The sequence below is a fragment of the Phalacrocorax aristotelis genome, chromosome 11 (genome assembly GCF_949628215.1).
Source record: "Phalacrocorax aristotelis chromosome 11, bGulAri2.1, whole genome shotgun sequence".
Classification (NCBI taxonomy): Eukaryota; Metazoa; Chordata; class Aves; order Suliformes; family Phalacrocoracidae; genus Phalacrocorax; species Phalacrocorax aristotelis.
The window spans coordinates 12,404,508-12,430,084 of NC_134286.1; the positions used below are offsets into that span (position 1 = coordinate 12,404,508).

Here is a 25,577-nt window from a genome sequence, read left to right on the forward strand (position 1 = left end):
CCATTATGAGCTTACATTGTTCCTCCTCAGCAATATCTGTGGTGCAGGAGAAAGCAACCAAAAATACAACGATAAATCCATGTTAGATGCCATGATCAGTTTCTAACTCCTATCTGGAGTCATTTGTGAGATCTCACTTCTGGGCTGGCAGCTCAGGCCAGATGTCCTGCTGTAAAGTTCAGCATTTAGGTCTGGGATAACCAATGCTAACGTTTCAGGAGAGTGGAGGGTCAACTACCCCAGGGGTTTAGTATTTGTTGTCAATCCCAGATTTCCAGAAGGGATCAGCATTAAAGAGCTGCCCTTGTGCCATTCATAGCCAGCCTTTGCAAAAGGTGTAGTGGCACAAGTCATTCAGCTCTTCTGAAAATTCTAAGCTGTTATTGTCACTGTCCTGTGGTTTGATCTAATTTCAGTGGCTATTATAAGCATAGCTATTCATGAGGAAGAACTACTAGCTGAGCTGGCTCCCTTGCCTCTAGGTTGGGAACCCATTGGGAAATGTTGGCATTTACAAATGTATTTTCATTCAGAATTATCTGAGGCAAGACTTATACAAAAATGATCCGGCCTTTGGGAGCACCCTTCTGATTTTCTCCCCCATCCCATTGCGGGGGAGTGAGCAAGTGGCCGTGTGGTGCTTAGTTGCTGACTAGGGTTAAACCACAACAATTCCTGAAGACTTTAGCACCTGTTCCCATCACGTACGGTTTGAGTTGATGCTGAGGAACCCTGCACGACTGCAGCGCTGCACTGATCAGCTGTGGGATAGTGCTCAGACCTTTCTCTGAGCATTAGTCAGATCCCACTTAGCTGTAGGCATCTGACCAAGGTAATTAAAATAGGAGGTGTTTGACCATGGATTCCCTGCAGTCATTGGAGAGTGGTAGGCACTTCTGGAGGGAGATCCCAATATGAAGCAGTCCAAGTTGTCTTCTGGAAATGCCTCACGCTCTTACTGACCGTAGAAGGGTCCAGGGTGATCAAGCCTGAATAGCTGAAGTTTGGGGGGATGAGCTCAGCCCCTAAAACTTAGGGCAGTGCTGTTTCTTGAACTCCTGCACCCCTGTAGTTTCTCTCTGCCCCTGATTCATTCTCAAGCATCAGAAAAAGACTTCTCAACACCTCATTTTCCCCATGTGGAAAAAGGTTATTGTAAAATACGCCTCCAACATTACTGTACCATCTGCTATGCAACACATGGAGGTTGTTAACTTCTCTGTAAAAGCATGGGCTTTTTTAGTGTTTTCAACAGAAGGAGCTAGTGGAATATGAAGAATGGCTCTAAGAGTTAGGTCGCGCCATTTGGATCACCTGTCGGGTAGCACACACATGTTGGCATGCATGCAGTATTACATCAAATACTTCAGTTGTAAAATAATAAATCAAACCAGCCGTAAGGCGAACACTGAAGACTGCCTACCCTAAATACTATCACGTGAGTTTATCTGATGCTGAGGAGTGCCCTGCAGCATTGCTGCTGCTAGATGTGTGGGCTGGTATTCAACTCAGCCTTTTGGCCTGTCCCTGCTGGCCCTTGGTTACTGCGGTCACCTGGCACTGCTGCACATCGCTGATCAGTCCTCATTTTCCTCATGAGGGCAGCGGAGATGCTGGTGCAAACCCAGTTCCAGAAAACGGTAACGTCTGAAAAGATTTAATGGAAAAAAACCTGTCCTGTAAAAGAGATTCTGTAGGAAATAAGGGGATGTGGAGTTGACAAGAATATTTCATCTTGGAAGAAAAAATAAAACAGCAACAAAAAGATTTTGCTGCACTCTCAAACCCTTTAATTTTAAAAAACACAGTTTAAGTGAAAAGCTATGGAGTTTCCAATCCCAAATTTTTCAATCCAAAAGGAAATAAACAGGTTCAGAATTCAGCCTGTCCCTATGACAAGAGAGTTGGGAGCTGGCTGCTCTCTGTGTTACCATAAGCCCTGTTCCTTGGGTCATCCCATCCCCAGCCAGTCTGCCCTAGTTTTCATGGCCCTGGAGCACCTCCCTGCTCCCCATCCTGATCTCCTGATACAGCAAGGACATCCACCCTGGCTCAGGTTAGCTCCCCTCTGTGCCTCCTCCCTCACCTCTGTGCACATGTGCACACACATGGGGAATCAGTCCATATTTCCAGTTGGATTGGCCCCAGAAACTCTACTCTAGACTAAGCTCCACCCTGGGTTCAGAGCAAATATGAATTAGGGCCACCCAATTTCAGTCTAACAGCTTAAACGCACAGGGTTAGCATGACACAACTTGAAATGAGAGTGTGTATTTTCAGGTTAGCTTATACACCAAATAAACACAGCTGTGCACTGCCAGAAGATCCTTTTCAAATGGCTCAAAGCGAGTTTGTGTGTGCAGTTCAGCTGACCCCTCTCAAGAGTGCAGTTAGTGGGATACAGAGGAGTTGGTACCCATGGTTCCTCTATATCCATCTACGAGCTTCTTTCTTTCTCAATGTTCTTTAAGAGCTTAGCTTTCTGACAAATGCCAAAGAGAGAATCAAACCCATGAGATGAAGATGTCTTAGATGTCTTCCTAAATTAGGATAAAATTAAGGATTTAAGGGTGGTTTTTGCAACTTCACTTGTATTCAACAGCAACAAGAAAACCTCCAAATAGAGGAGACAGAGACCTCAAAACAGGTTCCTCCATTTTTCTCTGCTGGAGAGAGAGCTTGGAAAAATCTTAAATAAGAGATTAATATCCTAGCCTGTCTCATTCTAGCTTTTATTGTTCTGATATTTGCCTTTATTCATAGAGACCCCTTCCCTCTGCACCTCCAAGCAAATCCCTTGCTGTGGTACAATAAAGCAGGCTGCTTTCCTGGGAAGCGTGGCCAGCATTTCAGGTGGGCTGATGTGAACCTGGTGGGTCCATGCCATCCATCACAGAGCTAAGCAAAGCAAATATTACAGGCAAACTCTCTGGGGTGCTGCAATTCAGGAAAGTCTCAGGAGCTATTGGAGGAGACCCAGGAATAGGGTGTATTTCTTTCAAGGGCTGGTAGGTCACTCTGTGAGCTCAAGGTGAGCCAGGAAGCCTGTCCTCCAGTCTCCCTTTTCTGCAAAACAGGGGTCAGCCCAAGCATCCCCCCTTCAGACAGAACTGCGTTCAGCAACTCCACACCCCCACAGCCCTGCACAGGCGAACATTTTCCTCTCCACGACAGCCTACGCATCCCTCCCAGTCTGCAAATATCTCTGACAAACCCTGGGCTGCTCCCAGCAGCCAACTGCAAGTCCCAGGGAACACACTCAATAACAGCAAGAAGTCTGCAGACACTCTCCACACTTGGATAATTAAATGAAATAACCTTACTTTAGAATAATGTTCAAATCTGATGCACAACTTCTTGTCCCCACAGCCTGTGGGCAGGAATGTGCTTCTAGGATGACATGTGCAAGCACTCTCCAAAGGCTGCGAGCAGAGAGGACATGCACTAACAGCATGTGTTAATGCCTGACACTGACCACTTCAGTGAGCGGTTGAGCAGTATCAGGCTTCTCTCAGTTCTCCCATTAGTAGTGTGACTCCTCGCTTGTGGATGCCTCTGTGTCTCTACTCTGGGTGAATTTTGTCTCCCCAGCACAAAGAACAAAAGAATGAGAATATAATTTTCATTATATTTCCAAGGTCCTCCTCTCTCCAAATCAGACCCCAGAGAGCTTTCTGGACATGATGCTGGAGTGACTAGAGGAGGTCACAAGGACAAAAGGAGCAGAGCTCTGATGATCTGCATTTTCAAGGTGACACACTGAACTTCCCATCTGTTTCTCTGCTGCAGCAACACCAGCAGCACTGTCCTTGTCTGAATGTCTTTCACCTCTGCCCAGAGAATCTCAGTTGAGACAGTGTTCTTTTTAGAATACAAACTCAGTGTTATAAACCACCACCATGTGCTGTGCTCATGCCAGGAGCCTTCAAACAAGACATGCTGTACATGCTGCTCTGTCGATTACAAACTCCCCAGTCATGGCTTGCTCACCCTTGGAATCTCTGCAGATGGGAACTGGACAGGGCTTTCAAAACCAAATGCTGGCTTCTGAGATCTCTACCTGCCTGTTCCCACGCACCTCTGCTCATCCCTGCTTCCATGCACGTGCAAGCAAGGACACCTAAAATATATACTCACGACAGCCAACCACACCAGGCTGTTTCCTTTTCCCCTCAAAACCTTTCTTCTGAGCTGTTCCCTTGTACACCACTTCCTATGCTTCAGTCATGTTATCTGCTCATATGCAACCCCAAGATGGCTGCTGATTGCAGTGGTTATCTTTTCATGGGGATGTAGCCTGGCACATGGAGTCTCTCACTGTGAGCCCCAGGGTCATGTGACCTAGACGTGTCTTTTAGCATCTGATTAAAACTCATTACCCAAAGGATCAAGGAAAATCCTTGAGTTAAGACATGATATCAGCCAGACTCTGGTTTATAGAAGCACAGTCTGTCTGCACTGTCCCTAACATTACTGAAAAGGCAGAGGCACGGACACAGGATGCTAAATGCAGATGAAGCAGAATTAATTAAAGGGGAAGATACTGAAGATTTCAATGAAGTGTTATGCAAAGCACCACAGGGAAGGAGCTGTCTCCTTTTAGTTTTTTTTTCACCACTCTTGGGACAGGATGTGGCCTGGGTGGAAAGTCATACGCAAGCACCTTCTGATGCAAACAAGGATGCAGCCCAGTTACCATGATCTCTGGAAAATGCCTGGGCTACTTACGGAGCAAAGCTGAAGTCTTGTTTGCATGTCAGACCTTACTACTTAATGCTTAAATGCTCCCCACCATGTTGGGCTTGAAGCAACTTTGTGCCGGAAGAAGAAAGCAGGTGGGGGAAGGGAAAAGGTGAGGACAGAAGCACATAGGATAACTGGAAGACAATACTTAGCACTTCAGGCAGGTGCTCTTGTTTATTTGTCCTTTAAGCTCATGGGGTGTCTGATGAGACAAAAAGAAATTTCCTTTGAAAGGGCTAGAAGACAAACCTTCTCACTGCATACAATTAACTCCTCAAGACTGCTCCTCCAAGACAGCTTGGCAAGATTCAGATGAGAAGCTGGAATTTCTTTAATTGCACTTCCCATTCCCATGCCGCCCACTGCAATTAAAATGAAACACTGGGATGGGCAGTCTAATACTGCCCAGGGCTGGGAGAGCAGCTGCTGCAGCTTCCCTGTACCAGGCAAAGGAAGGTAGGAGGTCCCACAAATCCCCCAAGATGTACAGTCCTAAACACTCCTGGGGAGGGCTGTCTGGGATGGTCAGCTTGTCCCCACAGAGACATCTGCAAGTCTATCATTGCCTGGGAACATGATCTGTTCCTCCAGTTCCTTGCCCCATCTCTCTGTCCTTACAAAACACACTGTCCTGTGCTGCTGCCTGCAGGCTCCTGCTCAGTTCAGGAGCTGGACACTGTGGCCTCGCTGCCTCCTCCCTAGGATGGAGAGGCAGAAACAAGAGCTGTATCCTGTTGTGGCAGCAGGGAAATGGCCCTCAAGTGAAGTGAAGGAAGGTAGGAAAGTCCTCCAAGCATTAAATGACATGAGTGTCTTCAACTGTCAGAGGCACGTGGCTGTGTGGTTTTGAAGTGTTAGAACAAGCACCCTCCTAGGCTTAGGGGTCCCCAGCTGGGCCTGTCTCCCTGCCTCCAGTCCGGTAGCTCATACAGAAATGACCACCACTGGCATCACTGCTGGCTTTGCCAGACCCCAGTACAGCCTAGTGCTGCTGCTGACTCACCAGATGGACTAGGGGGTGGCAAAGTCAATGCTGCCTCTGAGATTTAGGATCTGATGCTCATTTACATCCAGTTCCTCTTTGATGGGACTGAGGGTTTTGGAGAGGTAGTCCCCAGTAGTCTGTAGACCTTTATAAAGGTCTCAGCATCTTTCCCGGTCTGATCAGGGACTGAGCAGTCCACATGTGCTGCCAAATTCCCTTTGCTGTTTTTTCATCTTTCCAGGCTTTCTTGGGTTTTCCCTCTTCTCCTTTGCTCCCTGCTCTAGTCTTCTTTCCTCTTCCTCCTCTCCACACTCTCTTTGGTCTGTAGTTCACCACTCTACCACAGCAAGAAAGGCATTACCACCCTGCCCATACCCTTCTTCAAACAGAAACAGCTTCAATTGTAATGGCCCTATTCAAGCATCACGTAATTTCCCACCCCCTTCCCACCTTCTCATGGGACTTTGCATTGTCTTGCAAGGCCCTACGCTCTCCAGGGCAGGAACTGCCTCTCTATGGACTGAAAGATGTTTAGTGATCTCAGCTGGATGCCAATTGTCTTGTAAAAAGTACAGACAAAGTCTCTCCCACTACAGTCTTAGTGATGAAGAAATTGCTACAGAAGCTGTGCTTTGGGGTCAAGACAGGAATGAAAAGGTGGCAGAGGCAGGGAGCCATAGGAGCTCTGCTTCCTGTGTGGATCAGAGCCAGAAGCATCCTTCCAGTGCAGGAATTGCATGGCACAGCAGCATGCAAAACCAGAGGGGATAAGAATGGCCCAACAATCCCAGGCAGTGTCCCTCTGTCCTAACAGCCTCCTACACTGGCCAGTCACAGGAGCTTAGGGACAGAGTATAAGGAGCAGGAAAATCACTACAGCCTTCTAAATATGCCCTCCTCCATGAGAACCACTCACTTCCAATAAGCACTGAGCTCTATCAAACCATCTTCATGGGCAGCACATTGACAGGGTGGAGAAGCCAGCAGACCCCAGAACTGGTGCTGAAGAAGTGGTGCTCATACCAGCCATGGGAGCTGCGCTGTGTCTGGGAGATGAGTCCCAGGCTGCAGTGGGCTAATGGGCTGCCTCACATGAGGAGTCATGACACAGCACAAAGCATCACGAGGAAGGTGGTCCTGGGTGGGCAGTACGGTTCAGCTCTCCAAGAACTGGGGTGGCACCTAAGAGAGGCCTACCTCCCAAACTCTAATGCTACTCTGTCCTCCTCCCACCAAAACGGGTCTGAGAAAGCACAGGGCACCCATAGCCCTGGGATACCAGCCATTGTACGGAAATGCCTGTGCTGGCCAGGAGGAAAGTCACTGTTTCCCTGTATAAATCCCTTTCTAGTCCTCATCCTCAAGGAAAAAAGCACAGTCAAAAAATCTGTGAAAGCAGAACTTTCTCAAAAGCAGAGGGTTTTGTGCCCTCTGCAGAAATCCTCGCTCCTGATGCTGTTCTCTCCTGACCCCAGATGAAGGAGGAGGTGGGGACAGCGTACTCTGCTCCAGTGACTCTTTCAAGGAAACCTGTTTCATGTTGTCTCTCATGCCCCCTTGTTGTGCTTACCAGCTTTCTCTTCCTGCCCTGCCAGTTCCTTGATTTAACACCTTCTCCCTGCTTCATTTTGTTTTTCCTTTCACAGTTCTTCTTTTCAAGCCACCACAAAATCACAGCCCAGCCCTACTGAGATTTCAAGGGAGCACCAGGCTGAGGAAAACAGCTGGAAGAAATGAATCAGACTACACAGGAAGAACAATATCTTTCTGTCTCCCCTGTTGGGTATTTGAAGGGTAAGCAAGTTGGACTGAAGTTACAAGAAGGGACACCAAGTCAACTGATTCTCCTTTCCAGGCATATATCCGCACTTCAGGTCAACTGTGGCAGTCATTTGGAAGCCAGGACACCAGCCACCAGGCAAGCAGGACCTGCAGAGCTCTGCTGCTCTCTTCTCATGGCAGCTGGCAGCTGCAAAAGACTCTCCTCAAACTGTGGGCCAGTATTCCCAGTCCTTTTTCCAGCTGTCATCTGTTTTGTAGAGACCCAGATTACTGCATATGCCTCCTTTAAACCTCAACCACTCTACCTTCCCCAGCTCCCCTAGATGGCTTTAGGACATCTTTGGGGAGTAGTGAAAAAGATGAAGGCTCAGGTTTTCTACACAAATCTGTAAGGAATGCACTGGCAAAGCTTGTATATCCCAGAGTCATACACACAAAGAAACCAAACAATTTTGGCTCTTGAGCTTAGTCTAAAGTTCCTGGGAGGTGAACGGCCCATTCTCTGCTGCTCCTTACCAAATCCCAGCATTTGGGTCTTTGGCTTTTTGTGATAGCAACAACACTGCTGTTTTCATCTCCCTTCGTGCTGATCCAGTGAGAGAGGACCAGCATCCACTTAAATACGAGAAAAAACTTCTTTCCTGTGCGGGTGCCAGAGCAGTGACACAGGCTGCCCAGGGAGGTTGTGGAGTCTCCTTCCCTGGAGATATTCAAAACCTGCTTCAGTGTGGTCCTGTGCCCCCGCTGTAGGTGTACCTGCTCAAGCAGGCAGGTTGGACGAGATGATCTCCAGAGGTCCCTTCCAGCCCCTACCACTCTGTGATTCCGTGATCTGAGCAGCCCCTGACCTCCCTGCTGCAGAACTGGACTGAAGCTTGCTGCCAGCCCCCCAGGAATCTACATGCAGAGCTCACATTCAAACAGCAGCCATGATCAGCAGGAACAGAGCTTGGCTTTACACAATGGATCACTCCTCCCTTGCAGTGCCTTCCATCTCCTACTTTCTTTGCAGGGACCCTTCCTCCCCAAGCCTCCTGGAGAGATTTACTCTGCAAATCTGCCTGGCACACTGCTCCAAGCCATGTCACCACTGTGGCCGCTTGTTGTGTCAGGGGAAACTAGGGTCCATCGTGCCTTTTCACAAGGTGCAGATTCATGTGACAAGCTAAGGCTGCAAGCTCTGGGCAGGTCTGTCAGTCCACCACTGCTAGATCATGAAAGGAATGGTTGTCTTCAATTTTACAGTTCTCTCTGCCTTCAACTTTTCTTTTAAAGGAGCAAATGGAGAGACAATCAGCCAGTTATCATCTTAACTTCACCCTCCTATCTCCCTGTGGCTGTAGGAACAACCAACCCAACTCCCACAAATTTCTCCCACTTCTCTACCCCACTGCTCTGCTTCCCCTCCTTATCTTCAGTACAGCACTAAGGTGGCATTCGGTGTCTGTGGAGAATGACAGACCAAGGAGGACAGGTCTGGTGGGGAGGTGTAACAGGTACACTGGAAAAGCTGGGGGGAAAGAAAAGTAGACTGGGGGGAAGTGTCAGAAACAAGGCTTACAACATTTGTAAAGTTCCTGCTTTGACCTTCCCTGTTTCCCATGGAGACAAGGTGTTCCCCCACCCACACTCCGAAGTGTTTTGGTTCACACATCCCTCGTGCATCTGCCTGTGGGTGAGCCATTATCACCACCTGCAGTTCTCCTGTTAAGCAAAGCTGATCAGATGGTTAGAGCCAACCCCAGCTAACTGGAGGTCAGAGAACAACCACAGAAATCCTCACAGCAAATCCCTCTGGACACAAAGATGGACAAAGCAAGGCTTATACCAGGGTCCCCAGCTACCAGCACACACTAAGCCCAGCACACAGCAAGCCCAAGACCCCATACCAGACTAATTCCCCACCCACAGTGCCCCATGCAGCCATTATGATTTCCCTGAGGCTTTGAGAAGCTGTTGCATTTGGAATTGGTGGGTCCAGTCTCAGCAGCGCTGGTGTGAAACACCTGCAGAGTCAGCAAACCTGCAGCAGGGAACCATGGGCTGCTGCCAGCCAGTGTGAGGCATAGTGGCTCTGTCGATGCCTGTGAAGATCTACCTGCCCACCCACTTGCTGACCCTAACACATATCTCCTACCAGCCCAAAAGACACCAAGCTGAAGACACAGAGGCACTAAGGAAGCACCTGGAGGCACAGAGGAGATGCAAGGGGTTGCAGGGAGGAGAAGCACTGACTCAACCTGGCCAGCCCCTGTGCCATGGGGAGGCTCAGGCTGGCAGTATCACCATTCCACTGTTGCTTGCTTGCAGTTTGTATCATGGGCAATTAAACCCTTCCTGTGCACAGAGATAGGAGGTAATAGTCTGAATATTCAGCCTTTAACATTGAGGCACAAAGAGGTCCTTGAAGTATATTGCCTCTGGTCACCCACAGCCACTGAATTCTGAGAAATGGTCTCCATTTCGTAACACATTTATAGAAAGCAGATTTCACATCAGCCTTTATGGGGAGATGGTAGGTCTGCTTCATCTGGGGATGCAGGAAATAAATAGAACTGACTTCTACTGAAAAAATTGACGTTTTGTTGAAAATAAATTAAGATTGTCAAATTCTAAAATGAGCTACCTAAACCTCATCATTTCATTCAGAAACTTGTTTGCTTACTGAAGAAAAAAAATATTTTGCTTTACCCATATCTATTTGATTAATTTCATTCTGACTTTTATTTTCAAATACTCATTTTCATGCTTTACTTATAGGACAGAACTTATCACCATCTAAAAAGCAAATCAAAACAGTCTGATGATACTAAACATAAATATTTTGAACGTCCCTAAACCCATTTTCCCTCAGAAATGCTTAAGAGTTTTGGCTGTTTGTCCCAAGTGGGAGGGGAGAGTGAGACCCCCTCCCCTATGATGCTGGTGGTTCGCCCTAGACCAGAAACCCTGGCCTCTGACCAGCTCTTCAACTTGACTCTCACACACCTGAAATTTCCAGACCCCTCCTGTGGAGAGAACTAAAGCTTTCAGTTCAGATAAATCAACTCTGCCTTAAAAATAATTCAGCCCATCAAGTGACAGCTATTGGTACAGCTCAGAGCCTATTTCTTTCAAATTGACCCAATAGTGCTTTCCCTTTGACTTGGAAGAATCAATTTAATGAGGACCAGAGCACAGATCAGCACCCAAATCAAATGCACGTTTCCTGGCCTGTCCATGCACACACATCTCATGTGGAGAAGTAGGGCCGTTGGGGAACCGCAGAGCAAATCCATTAGCTAAAGCACTTGTGATGGAGGCGGCCGCATCCACACTTTTCTTCACAAGATGCAGCTGCACGCAGCAGCTCTGAGCCTGAGCCCACACCTCCCAGGCGCATCCCTACCAGTGTGTGATGGGCAAGGTTGCATTCCTACGGCCCAGCGGCTGCAGCCATGTCCTTGCCCGCGCATCATGGCAAAGCCTCTTTTAATGCCCTGCCAGAGGGGAAAGCTCCTACCGAACTGAGAGAGCGCTGCTAGTTGCCAGGGCAAGGGACATCCCTCCAGCCTGGTCCAGGCCCCAGTAAGGAGAGTCTCCTGGTCACTGGAAAACTGTCGTCATGGTTTATTAACAAGCAGAAATCCAGTTGCTAGCAGAAAACTTTCGAAAGGGAGACCAGGAGCAGCTGCTGTCATCATGAGCTGCATTAGAAAGGTTTTCTCTGAGTAAGAGTGAGGAATTACAAGTTACAATGCTCTTAGATTGGGCATGGCGAGCACACCAGCTACTCAAAAAGCTCCTAAAGTAAGCATCCTCCTGACTGCCTGCAAGGGTTCAGGGCAAAAAAACCCCTTTGCGTTCAGCCTGGCTGAGGAAACGTAAGTTTCCTCCAAAGGCTGGCATGAGATGAATGTGGGATTGAGCCACTCCTGCCAGCAGAAGGACGGAAATTGGATTCGTGAAGGAATTTACAAGAGCTGCTTACTTAATTATGAATGTTGATTTATCCCATGTTGCCTGAGGGCCAGAAGCCACCTAAGCTGTGGGGCATCTGTGTGCCAGGGCTGATGCTGCAGTTTGAGAAACCTGACTGAGTAAAGCTACATTCCCCATTTAGTGTTGGACTGGGGAGCACAGATGTTAATTAACTTTAGGGCTTTGCTCTCCAGAAATGCCTCTGAAGAAGAACATTTCTCCCCCCAGGAAGCCATTGTCCAGATTTTCGTATTTTATTTAGCTCCAAATTTTAGAGGCAAAACCCCTGCTTTTTGTTAATTTTCCCTGATAACAGACTCCTTGTGTTTTCTGCACAATAAACAGCCTATAAATAAAATACCGACATGGATGTCACACAGAAAATAACTAGAGGGGATTAGTGTATGTTCTGGATAATAAAAGGAGCAGGTTGAATTATTCATAGTGAATAAATCAGCCCCTTTCCAGTTTGGGAGCAGACCCTGAAACTTGTGGAAGCTCTTGGGACATGTTCAGGATGGAAGTAACTCATCTATTTCATTAGACCTTCTGTTGCGGTTCGTGATTTGTTCCTCAAGTCACACGTGATTGGTGCTATTCCTCAGTGGCCTCGTGATTTTTTTCTTCTAAGGCAATGACAAACGATGGCTACAGGATGGCTGCTGCCCTTCTCCATGTACCTGACCTCACCGCCACGCGAACACAAGCAACTATGTGAAGACCAGTCACTGCCCTAGCACTTGGGCACACAGGAATGGGCTCAGGTGACCGATCCTGAACATCAAGGAATCAAGAGATGCGAGCACTCTCCAAGCAAAGGAGTATTTCTGAAGACTTTAATTTAAATGCAATGCCAGCTCCAGCAGTGCTGAGCCATCACTCAGGCATGGAAACTAATGGCGAGAAAACGCACCGGGGCCCTTAGTGAGCAATACCCATTTCCCAACATTTTAAATATCTCTGACACGCATCTTTATCACAGACCAAAACCCGACCTAGCTCATTACATGAGTGCATGTCCTGTGCAACTTCACTAGATTTATGCTAATGCCTGACTCTTGCTGTGCACCGAGCAGGCCTAGAAAAGCGTGTAGTCCTTGGCAGAGATTGTGCCATACTTCAGACATTGCAATCTACCCTAGAAGCGGGTGCATCTGAGATATTACCTCCTAGGCAGATGATCTGTGAAACAATTTTTGAGTCCTTTCAATTGAGAAGTGCTGTGCAACTGCTGGAGTCTATTATTATCAGGGAAAGAGGGGGGAGGTAACAAATTTCCTGTACCTATAGGCTTATCTTGTGCTCCAGAGCAACACATTTAAGCATCTTTAAAAGTGTGCCATTTTCAATTCATTTCCTTCCTACTTACGCCAAAGCAGCCAAAGCTAAGTATAATCAAGACTTAACTGTTCCTCAGAGCCAGACAATTATTACCGGTCTTGGTTTCCACATCTGTTAAGAAGAAATGAAGATATTAACCCAAGCTTTGCAGCAGGACACCAGGGCTGTGACCCAAGACTTCCCACTGCGGCTCCCACACTAACTGCCTTCTAACCACGCATAGCCACTCTTTCTCCGGATGCGGATGCGGCTTTGCTTCGGTGGGGAGATGCCTCAAACTGCCTAAGGGCTTTCTGCAAGCATGGCTTAACCCCATAACAGCTTTTGTAGAGCCTAGCTCCTCTCTTGGGGATCTTTGCCCCTGCTGCTGGGATAGCTCAGCCATTCACAAGCAGCTGCCAGCTTGCTGCACACTCTGATAACGTGGCATCGATGGAATTTTACTCAGAGAGCCGTGATTCAGCAGCTCAGCCACCCGCAGCTCTGAGCAAGGAGAGAATCAATCCTGGGAAGAGGGTTGTGTGGACAGCCACTGCCTCCCTGCCAAGCCACCCCTGTATAGAAAGCACCCACAAGCAAAGACAAAGTGCCCCAGGTCCCCACGCTGGCTTGTCACAGCAGCCCCTCCCTCACCGCTACTCCTTGTCAGCTGTAACTTTGAAAGCTGAACCTCCCCCTCCCGCCCCCTGCCCCCCCCCCCGGCTCCTCGGGATTTACATGAAAGCAGTCAGCGGGGAGTTCTCTTCATTCATGCTGAGCTTATACTTCTAAATTATAAAGTGTGTCAAATGAGGATTTAATTTATATTTAACACGACAACGTTTGTAAATTAATTATTCATCAGCTGATAACGAATAAACATTTCCCTCTTCCCTCCCTCCCCCCCTTTTCACAGTGTTTTCAAAAATGCACCATACATGCAAATCTATTAAATCTCTTCTGCAGTACTCTAGACGTGGGAAAATATGTTCTTCATCCTCAATTTCGTTAGCGTGTTGCATGGTAACTAATGCAGCCAAGCACAGCATTATGAATTTAATAGTGCGCAGCATCTCCTTCCAAAAGGGGGAAGGGGTGAATATTCAACACGTGTATTTGGACATATCACCCTTTTCAGGTTCCAGTCCCCTGCTCACAGGCAGAGCTAAGAATATAATTTGCTGTAATAATGGCAGCAGGAACTTAGCCCTGCCCTCTGGAAATCACAGGCACCTCAGAGGCAGCAGAATATGGCCCCTTCTGAATGACAGAGGCCAGATTTTGCTCTTTCCATCTTTATTATCATTAAGTAATGAGATTGAGGTGGTGCACAATCCCGGCAAAAGAGCCGTCATCAGGTTTTGCTACAGAATTTGGCATGCAAGAGCATCTCCTTGTGCACACCAGAAAGTGGAGTCTCCAGCATCTAAACTAGCCCTGTCTCTGACCCCAGACACCTGAAGTAGGTCCCAAAGCAGGTCCCTGGATGAGCGGCAGGTCTCCATTCACTTTGGCTAGGAGGTTACCACAGTGTTGGGCTATATTCTCTATGTTCAACTCCTGGAGCTGCACACTTGGTTTTGTGCAAGAAGGGAAGGAAAGGATGTTCAGCTCTGACCTCAGGTAGGAATTTGAGAAGCTCTAGGCAGGATTTGCTCCATCCCCAAGCTCAGAACAGAAGCACTTTTTCTGCTCCCACCCATGCTGGCTGTCATGGACACTTCACAGGCATCCTCAGGACTGAAAGACACTCAGTCCCAGTAGCTGGCAACCACTTTATTTCTACAGCATCATATCCTGAGAGTTAAGCATCCCTAAAGGAAGGTGATCCAGAACTCTAGGTGCCCTTGGCACCAGTTAAAGCTATAATCTACAGCAATAAAGCAATCACAAAACAAAACCAGAAGAAAATCTCTCCAACAAACAACCAGTCAGCGAAAAATTTGAACCCAAAGTCTCCTTCATCAGTCCCTGGTGCCACAGCCCTCCCTGGCACTTCTTCCTGCAAACATGCTTGGAGAACCAAGGCAAGTCTTTGCACCAGGCTCAGCTTAGTGATAACCCAAGGACACCTAAACACTGTCTGTGTTAATGGGAATCTAACTGGGCATCCAGATCCATGACACAGCTTGGAAAGCTGTGGGTGATAACTCATTTGGCTTGAGGTGCTGCTGGCTGGTATCCAGTGGCAGCAGGTGGCTCTGGAAGGGCTTGGGGCCAAACACATCCTTCCCCTGATGGTGTAAACACAGCTTCCCACCACCCTGAGAAGCACCAAGCGCCCCAATCCCACCCAAAGAGAACAGGTTCATGGGGATGGGGAGGAAACCCCAGCCCATGCAGCAACAGGAACAAATAGCTATGGGACCTGATGGTCCCACCTTTCTGCACCCCTTTCCCTCTCAGCCCATCCTCTTTCAACCAAGCCCTGTCCCACTTCATGCCATTCAACCACCTCCTAGCTTTATTACTGATTACTGCCATATTTTGGCTGGCAGAGCACAAAGGGTCCTTTCTGCAGGGAGGAGAGAATGTAAAATTTGCTCAACTACCTAACTGGGAAACGAGACTGCCATTGTGGTCTACAAAAGATACCAGGAAATCACTTTACATTTCTTCCCCCTCCAAACATGCCCGCCGTCTGCTGACTCCTGAATGTTAATGTTATTTTTGACAAGTGATTGATGAGGGGGATGCAGAATTCACACCCAGCACAGGGCATTTTCAAATCACCTATTCATTTTTAAGGACCGGAATCAGTTTTGTATCCTGACATGATTTATCATTTGGATGTTGAGCAGCAGCTACGAAGGGCCAGCTTCCAAGCTCTGACAGAGCATCACCAGGCTGAAGGCATCAGTGAGTAGTTAACCCTTTGAGAGGTGAGCAGAAGATCACAGGACAACAGTATTCAAACTCCATTGCTTAAGTCAGAGCCTTCTATTCTACCAGCCTGTCAGGCCATCCTGTAGCCTTCAGCTTCAGATGTACAGAACGTGTTGGTCCAAGTAATAGCCACAGTAATGCAGCTATATTTCTTAAAAGTAGAACTAGTTTTTTATCACACGGCCTGCCTATGTGAAAGAAAAATATTTACATAAGACACTGTCATCGCAATGCACCTAAGAGAGATCAATGGGACATTTCCCCTCCAGTGGACCTTCCAGCCTACATGAGCCAATGTATCTGCAGCAGAGAGAAATCTCACCATGGGCTCAGGAGAGATCTAGCTCCAAGTCAGATTCTGATTCCCTTCCCTCAGGAATGTGCATTTCCTCAGGTTGCATATGGGAGAAGGGAAAGATCAGGCACGTGGGATGGGCCTGATAGCTGCGAGAAGGCAGAGCTTCTCAGGGTGACAGAAGCTATATAAAAAGGGACAAAGTGGGAATGACATGTCCCCAGCAGAGACAATCTGTATCATACGCTTGATGCCAGCCTGCCAGTGGCTGGCACGACCCACAGAATGACTTAACTCATTGCATCAGCGTGGAAGAGCAAACAAACACAAAACAAGTGGGTGAGGCAGCCAACTCCAGAGGTGACACTGGCAGCTTTGTCAAGGCCATTCTTTTTTATTTTGCTTCAGGAGACACTATAGCAAGATGCAGCCTCTGTCATGAGGAAGGGGAGGTATTCAGAGTACAGATGGCAGAAAGGTGCCATTCAAGGCTACGAGACCTGGGTCTAGCTATCCTCAGTACCTTTAATATCACGCCAGCGTCTCAGGGAGAAAGGTTTTAAAGCTCAAGGGCAACGCAGATTCAAGCTTAGGGAGTTACCTAAGGGGATGGGGAATGGGAGATTGTCCATGGAAAGTCTACCTGGGGAGTCATATGGAGGTGTCTTCAGATCACTGGTGACTGTTGGGACCCAGCAGGGACCCCTGGACTTGTAGCATCTGGGCACTTTGGAGAGACAGTGCAGCCAGTTGTGACTGATGCCATAAAATCCCTCAACTGACTACACCAGGTGGTTTCCTGCCCTGCCTAAGCAGCTCCTCACCATGCCGTTCCCACAAATGGCAATACCTTCCTCAGGTGGGAAGGCTGCAGATGAGTAGATTAGCCCTGTGGCAGCAGCTTCCCCAGGAGAGCCCTGCAGGTGTAGGCAATTCCAAGTGCCAGTCTTGCCTTCTTATTCCTGGCTCTTATTAAGTGCGTTGGGATGCCCTGGGATCCCGTGCAGTTGTGGAGTCCCACTTCATGAAGTGTAAAAGCTTCTGCTGACTCTTAGAAAGAACTAAACACTGAGCTGCTCTAGGAACAGTTGGGGCTATCTTCAGCAGCCCTCTCCCATAAGATTCTCTTGAGTCTAGTAAGGGTTGAGTTCACACAACAGTTTTTTTTCCTTGGTGGGGATGGCTGTTGTCACTGCCTTGCATCCTGTTTTCACAAAAATAAAGAAGATGCTGAATATGCCTGAAGCTCCTATACCTGCAGCCATATATGGCTGGTATTAGCCCAGTGCATCTAAAATACTGAAAGACTGGGATGGACCTATGTACGTTCTCACATACCCATCACCATGGCATAAGCTGTGTTTCTTAGGAAACCAGACTAGCAGCAGTGCCTGGTATCTTCGTTTAGGAGAAGAGATACTCTAGATACAAAAGTGGATTTTATAAGCCACTCTATACTGTTACCACCTGCATGGCTATGCAGTGCTTCTGCAACAGGAAGGAAAGCAGAGCTTCCAACAGGGGTGGAAAGGCATAAAATAAATGGATGAGAGGAAAAGAGAGGTAATGAGGATATCATGCACTGTAGTTTTGCATGGTTTTCTTGGCATACCCTTGGGCAGTGCAAAGCAGATGGGACAGCTGCCTACAGCATGACTCTTACGCTTTACCTCCAGGCACAGCCAGGGAAATGAGTAAACCCGGCCTGTGCACCCTTCCCCTGCACTGCTGCTCCTACATTGCTGTGGCTTCATGTCCACACACCCATATGTGACAGAGGAGCTTGCAGTGTCTGCAGGCAACCAGGGATGACATCCACATGGCTTGGGCTGTGGCTCTCCTCCTGGAGGCTGGGCCCACAAAAAAAAAAATGAAAGAAAAATTTTTGCCTTGAAGCTGTCCCTGCTAGGCCTCCTGATGGTGCCCTCATCGTGCAAGTGAGCGCCCAGCCAGGTGCTCATCTGGTGGCTCACGATCAGGCATTGCTTGGAGGCACATGCTTGGCAGCGGCTGGTCAGAAGGGCTGCTTCGAAATGCTTTTTGGAGTGAAAGTGGTACTGCAACTATAATGCCATTCTTCCATCCCTAGAGGGGTTTGTTCAGTGGAAATTTTCTACTTGGGAAACTAAAAATAACATGCTCATCCTCAGAAATCTCTTTTTTCAGATTAAGGGAGCTGGGTTTGCTTCTGCTCTTTTTTGCATTGAGAGACAAAAAAACCCACAAACTATCCTGGCTTTTTAGGAGGTACTCTCCTTTGCCCTCTCTAACCCACTGCCCAGTGGATCAAAGTCTTTTGAAACCTGGCAGCAGTCATGTTTGTTGCTAGAGAAGAGGTAAAAATGACTTCACAGGGAAAATAATAATGGAAGTTTCTTGTGAAAAGTAAATAATCAAGAGTTGCTCTCCAGTGCGTGGCCTGGAGGGTCTTCAGACCAAAGAGCATCTCTGCTGAGTGTTTCTGCAGTTCCTGGTACAGCAGGGTGCTGAGCCATGAGCAGGAACTGCTGCAGTCATGGTGGCATCAATCTAAGGTGCTAAGTACTGAAGAAGAGCCGTCAGACACGAGGCACCCTGCCTGCCCCTCCCCAGCACTGCAGGCCAGGCCTGGGGACCCAAGTTCCACGCCATCACACCATTGCCATGGAAACCATCTGTAGGTACCTATTTCAGCTCTCCTGGGAATCATGCTGCTCCCCCTCCCAACCACCACCACACTGGCTCAGCCAGAGCAGTGCAACTTGCCCTGGGCATCCTGATGCCCGCATGCTTCCCAGGCAGGAGAGGGCAAAGCCACCAAGCAGAGGTGGCTGCCCACACATGGCCAGTGGAGAGCAAACAGCGTCATCACCCTTTTCCTCGGGCTCGTGGGCATGGTAGGGTTGCTGAGCTCACCAAGGGCACTTGAGAACTTTGCTCCTAACTAGGGATGGCTGCCAAGCCTTTCCAGCTATCAGCAGGCCAGAGCACCTCTTCCCAAGGGAAGGGAAATGCATCTACCTCTTCTCATGACAACACCACCTTCACACCATGTCTAGCCAGCATGAGACAACCTGCCAGCATCCCTGGGCAGCTACCTCCCACACCTTCAGCTGCACTGATACCATGACCCTGCAGCAACAAAACTACTCACCATCTGGATGACAGACACTGGCCCGATGCTGTTCACGTAGATATCCACATCAATATACGTGGGCTTGACTGCAAAGAAAATGAAATAAGTGTGGATGAGCTGGAGCCAGGACCATTTGTGAAGGGCTGCAGCCACAGGCAGTGTCTGAGATCAGAGTGGCTCCATCTCACCAAAAATACCAACTACAGCAGCCACAAAAGCATGGAAAACACGGGACTCAGCCAGGCCAGGTCACCGCCTGCGGCCACAGGGAGCTCCAGGGGACACTTACTGCCAATGTCAGGCCTCAGCTTGTTGTCATAGTTCTTCAGCAGTGAGTTGAGGATCTGCGTGGCATCAGTCTCCTGTGCCTTCGGGGTGAGAACCCAGGTTTTATTGATGCTGAGGTAATCGTAATCATATTCCTCTGTGCTCTCACACCTGAAGCAAAAAGGCAAAAGCAGAGAGACATCATTGTGGCTTCTCTCTGGTGCTCTGCGGGAGTAGGAGAACAGCTGGGTTTCAGGCATGCTAAAGGAGGAAGATGCAGCACTGTTAAAAGGCAGAACATAAGGAACTCAGGGATCTCCTCTCAGCTACGCTGCTAAGAAGACACAACTCACCTGGCACCTCTGCTCACTTCAGGATCCCCAGACAGGGAGGGGCCGTGCCACCAGCAGTCAGAACTAGCAGCAAGAGGTGCTCCACATCCTCAGCAGCTCCCTTTGAAGACACACTGCTTATCCCCAAAGTGTGGGAGCCCCTTCCCTGTTCCTGCCCATTCCACTCCTGGCCCTCCTCCACAGCTCCTCCTGTGCCTGGAGCTGCATGTTAACCCCAAATACCTCAGCTGCTCTGCCTGCCGCTTGCACCTGAAGTGAGCTTCCTCTGAGGAAGAAGACAGTGACCAAACAGCATTTTGGGGGAGCAAGGCACTTACAATAAAAGGATTTTAGGGAAAAAAGGTTCTAAAACTACCAAGGAGGCAGCATGCACATCTGGCTTGCCAGGAACCCAGCCATCTGCCTTGCACAGATCTTGGGAAATTAAAGCCTTATGCAAACTCTGCTGCCCTCAGGCCAAGACCTGCCACAACCCATTCCCTGTACTCACCAACCCTTCCCCCCCAGCCTTTGGTATGAGCTCCCATTTAAAGATGCTCTGTCTTCCTGATCTTCCAGTTCCAAGCCAGGTGAGGAAAGCTTGCATCCTCCTTTGGACATAATCCACCAAGCAACAGCTTCTCCCCTGCCTTTCAGATCTGCCCTCTGTAAATTTTTCACATCCCTCCTTTTTCCTAAAGGAGTTTTCCTAAACCCTCTAATGAAATCAGGTCCACATGGTCAGCTGGGAAATTCTAACCACCTGCTGCTGCAATGGGCAGCTCATTCACAAGATTGGCCCCAGAATGATATAGCCATATGCGGGAGAGGATGCTGAGCAATCCCACACCTGGCACACCCCCCTTGACATCTGCCATGTCAGCATGTCACCTGCTCCAGCACCAGCAAGGGTCTTGCAGCAGGAGCTGCCACTGTGTTGACACTTCCCAGCTAGAGCTTTGAAGCTCTGAGGTGCAATCAGGCACCACCAATACACATCTCCCTTCAGTGCCTGGGGAGGCAGAGCCTGACAAAGGTACTTGAAGGGGAGGAAAAAGCATTAAATTGACATGTTACAGTCAATTTATCAGATGTTCCTCTTTTGAAACCCCAGATGAAACTTGCTTTCACAATCACTTTAAAACTCCTTGCATCTCCCCAGCTTTCAGGCACTGGGATGGGTCCCCTGACCAGGGCTGGGCTGCGTGCAGCTGGCTGCCTGCCGCCACACGTTAGGTATTGGCACATCAGCTTGTTGTTTCCTGTCTGATTGAGCTGCACTTTCTAATGATGCTTAAGGAGTCTTAAGCAACGCTGTCAGGATGCGCTTCCCTATCTGAGCAGTGGCAGTGTGGGCTTGCCTGGCTGTCGTGCCGTGGTGCTCCTTCGACATACAGCCGAGCAGACAGCTCCACGGCATCCAGCAGCTGCAGAAGGCACAGGGGACCACCGCTGCTCCCACCCAAAAGCTGGTCAGAGCTGAAATCTGGGGTGAGTCCTGCTCCTGCAGGGCCAAAGAGGGACATGTGTCTCTGCCCATAGCACAGCTCAGGGCAGGGGAAAGCAATCCTAACTGCTTTCCCTTGCTGCCGCTCTTTTGAGTGTTGCAGGCTGCCTCTAGCAGAGTGGGAACAGAGACACCAAAACCTTACCTTAGTGTTCCCTTGACCCTACTTGAAGTCATCCCAAGACAGGTCACCTGCTGGCACTGAACTCTGCATGTCCCACTGCTCTGCCAAAATCCAGTTCCTGCAAGCTGTAAGGCCACAGTAGAGTCTGAAACATCCCTCCAGGGCTGAACAAAACCAGGCTGGCTATTCTGACCTCAGCCTTCTTGCCTCCCCCCATTCAGTGCTGCTGATTATCATCCTGAGGCTTGGAGTAGCATGTCCAGGGAGTCACATCGCTATTACAGATGCAATGACACTACCAAAAATATGGTTTTTTGTTAATGCAGCTAATCCTGGGCTACTAAACCATACTAAGCCCTCTTAGCATATAAGCAAGACAGCTTTTAATTGAGAAAATATGCTTTTGCTGGGTGTTTGTGACGTACAGGCACACACCAGCTCTTGCTGGTCAGGGGTGTGACTCTCATGCCAACCTATGGAAGCCTCCTCCCCAGTGGCCCCACTTCAAATGAAGCAGGGAAGACTCCAAGAGCTATTGCAGAGGAGAGGAATTAAGGTGACATGTGCATGTCACCCCACAGCTGCTAATGGAAATGTCATGCTGCAAATCTGCAGTGATCCCCAATGCACTGTGAACACTTGCTGGCCCAGCGGCTCCATTTCTTCGTGCAAAGTGACAGGGGATAGCCAGTTCTCATGTGTCTCTGTGAAGCCAGGAGGAAAGGCAGAGCATTTCCTCACCTCCACTTGTCAGAAATGTCAAAACACCCACCTTACAGCACTCCTGCTCTCAGCTATGGGGCTGGGACACAGCCGTGAGCATGGGCAGGGGCTGGGCAGGGGGATGATGGCAGGGCAGAGCTGGGGACATTGCAAGGAAACCTCTGGTCTGACAGACATGGTCAGAGCCGTGGTAGCTCCTGCTGGTGCCCACAGCAGGAAGTATGCTGTCCTTTCGGATGCACTCACATACATGGATGGACTTGGACACCCCTCATTGGGCAACCCTTGGCATTACAGCAGGACAGTGCTCTGCCTTGCCTTCCTAATTCTGTTTTACTCAAGCAGACACCTGTTCTGCTGAGGTTCCCAAGCACACTGATGGTCAAAGTAAAAGCCACCAAAAGAGCTGGGGGTTGGCTCCCTCCCTCAGTGACCAAACTGTCTGACAAGGTTTCCCTTGGCAGGAGGACGGGAAGAGCAACGTCTGCCATGAGCACTTGAAGACATTTCTTGCCTGGTAGGACAGCTGATGGTGCTTGGCCAGGATGCACACCCACTACTATTTGCAACCTGGTGTGTTAATAAAGTCTGAGACCAGTAAATTTTTCTGCTGAGACCTGCATGCACTGGGGAGGTGGCACACACCCTCCAGCCATCCCTAGCCCTGAGGCAGGAACATCCCAGAGCAGATGCAGATACCAGGACTTTGACTGTCCAGTCCCTCCGCAAACACAGCTCAAAATTTCCCTTGCTACCCAGGAACAGAGGGCAACAAATGCAAGAACAACATTTCCCTTTGTTGAAGAGCACCATGGTCAATCCTAATTACCACACCTTAGTGTGTTCTTCTAGCCACCTACCCCAATGCCTCCAAGGGGTGTAGGCACAGGGACGTTCAGGCAAATTACTCTAAATTAGAAGTAGGCAGAGGATTTAAGGACAGAGGGCTCAATAAACTGTTTCACATATCTTTGTACCTCTCTTTTCACAGCATGCTCCGTGAATACCCAATGGTCAAGCCTGCACAGTTTCAACCATCTGTCAAGCCCAGCTTTCCAGTGGTGTGATGGTATATGGGGATCCTGCCTTCAGGGCTCATAGTTGGGTGCTTGGTCCCAGCTGAGGCAGTGCCCTGGGAAAAGCTGCTGAATTAGGCTCTGTGGTGGGGGGGACCATCTGGGGAGTGCTGAGTCACCCAGCACAAAGCATCCAGCCCGCTCCAGCACCAGGAAACAGGTCTTGCAGCTTGTGCTGGGAGAAGAGCTCATACACATGCGGCGCTTGAACTGGACTCCTCACCCCAGCACCCACCGTCAAGTGTAGGGTAGGTGAGATTCAGCCCCCACAAGCTGCAGCCAGGAAAAATGCAGTGAATGCAGAGTAAGACCCTGATGTGACTTGCTCCTTTTCTCCTTTTCCCACAGGCTTTCTCTTCCCACTCCATCACCCCCCAAACATGTACAGACACTGCTCCTGGCAAAGCAGGGCTTAGGGAAGAGGTAGACATGAGGGACTGGGCAGAGGGGAAGCTGGGCCAGCTACAGGGTAAATCTTGTGGCATATGAATACGTGACACAACTGCTCTTCCATGTGATCTTGTAGCTTACGACTCACCCTCTCAAAACGCAGTGTTTGTGGCTGGGTGCTGCAGGGATGGTGGGGCACAGGAACCAGGACCACCACTGACCTCTCTCTCTGCCCTCAAGTGCCCCCAGGCACCAGCAGGCTGGTGAGCGTCTGGGTGTCAGGGCATGAACCATGGGGCAGCTCTTGCTGCCTTGACCCTAGGAACGCCAAGCACCGGAGGACCGTGGCAGGGACGGACTTTCTACCCACACCCGAGGTCGGGAAGCCTTGGCAAAGCAGACCGCTAGTAGCAGGATTCGTGCTCCCTGTCCCTGACTGCATTTGTAATGGGATTTGATCGGCTTTAAGGTGGCTTATTCTGCCAATTAGCTTCAGCCAGTAAAATCCCTCTTCCCCCTAGCCCTGGGGACAACAATCTGCTGACAACATGTTCTTTCCCCAATCTAGCCATTAAACTCACCAGCAGGGCTAGGAATTGTAAAAAAAAAAAATAAAAATAAAAACAAAACAAAAAACAGGAAAAAGAAACTTGAAAACCCCTTGTGAATGGGGCCTTTCATAGCTGTTTACAGGCAAGCGCTATGAACCTCTGGCCCTGCGAGGGAACCGTAATCTGCCAGCCCCACGCCTCCACTCGCCTCGTCGCCCAGCACGCCGGTGGCATTGGGCTGGCATCAGGCTCCCAGCCGGCACCCAGAGCTCGGACCTGGGGCCAACCTGTAGAGCAAGGCAGGAGCCCATGTTGCCCTCCTCCTGCCAGGATGCAAGCCCTGCAGGGGCTTTCTGGGTGCCAGGGGATGAAGTGCAGGGAAGGGAATGCAAGCTCCTTCCTACCCAGCTCGACTCTGCGTGGAAATGCCCCGGTGATGGATGGAGCCCTCAGGAGGTACCAAGCTCCTTCTGGTCCTGCTCTGGGCACCCCCAGAAGGGGATCAGCCCCCGGCAGGATTCAGCCAGCAAGGTGATGGCACGGTGGAAAACGCGATGTCTTCTTGATTGCCGGCATGCGAAGGGGGGACCCGGGGTGCAAAGGACACGCAGGCGCTAGGTGCTGCCGCGACCAGCCCTGATCCTGCCTCGGGCCGGCTGGAAGGAACTGCGGGGAGCACGGAGGTGCCCAAACCCCCGCTGAAGCCGGGGAAGGGGGCCGTGGGAAGAGATGCTGAGACTCCAGCCCCCTGTCCTCCCACTTCCCGACGGGTAAACTGAGGCGGGGAGGGGGCGTCCCGGTCGGTGGGGGGGGGCTCACCTGGCGCGCAGGACCGGCCCGAGGGCCAGGCAGAGCAGCAGCACCGTCCCGGGCATCTCGGCGAGGCGAGGACCGGCCCCGGGGGCGGCAGCGGCGGTGCGGCTGCCCCGGCGGGGCTCAGCGCGGGGCCGGGCCGGGGGCGGCGGCGGGTTCCCCCCGCTGCCCGCTGCGCCGCGCTCCAGCCCCGCCGCCGCCCGCCCGGCTCCGCGCTCCGCGCCCCGCTCCGCGCCGCCGGGGAGGAAGGGGAAAGTTGGGCATCTCTTCTCCGACTCCACGGCGGGGAGGGGCTCGGCGCAGGGTCCTACCTCCCCGCGCAGGGGCTGCCTCCCCCCGCACGCCCCCGAGGGCTGAGCGCCAGCGGGGGGGCGCGCACGGCAGAGCCAAACCCGCGCATCTGCCTGCGCCGCGCTGCCGGGGAGCGAGCACCGTCAGCTGGCGTAAGGATCTCTCGCTCCCCCTTTGCGTATCGAGGCGCTTGATTTCTCTTAATAGTAGCTTTTTTTTTTTTTTCAATGCACAACAGTTGGATTTTTTTCTAAAAAAAGAAAAAGAGTGGGTAATTATTGTTAAAATATGCAAGGCGTCAATCCCCGCTGGGCTGAGCTGCAAGGCAGATGCAGCCGGGAAAGGGTCCTTTCCCACCTGTTGGGGCTGCTGTCCTGCAAAAAAAAAAAGCCGGGAGGGTGCGTGGGTAGGAGCTGC

General features: G+C 49.9%; 1 protein-coding gene across 1 annotated transcript in view; it reads right to left on the reverse strand.

Annotated features, from left to right (window-relative positions):
• Window positions 1–25,278, reverse strand: part of LOC142063357 (gamma-aminobutyric acid receptor subunit gamma-4) — a 44,160-nt gene extending 18,882 nt beyond the window's left edge. The window contains exons 1-3 of the mRNA XM_075107019.1: window positions 24,876–25,278; window positions 19,376–19,524; window positions 19,105–19,172 (exon numbers count right to left, since the gene is read on the reverse strand). Coding sequence (XP_074963120.1) covers window positions 19,105–19,172; window positions 19,376–19,524; window positions 24,876–24,931 — 273 coding nt within the window. The 5' untranslated portion in view covers window positions 24,932–25,278. The remainder of the gene's footprint in view (window positions 1–19,104; window positions 19,173–19,375; window positions 19,525–24,875) is intronic.
• Between the last annotated feature and the right edge of the window lie 299 nt (window positions 25,279–25,577).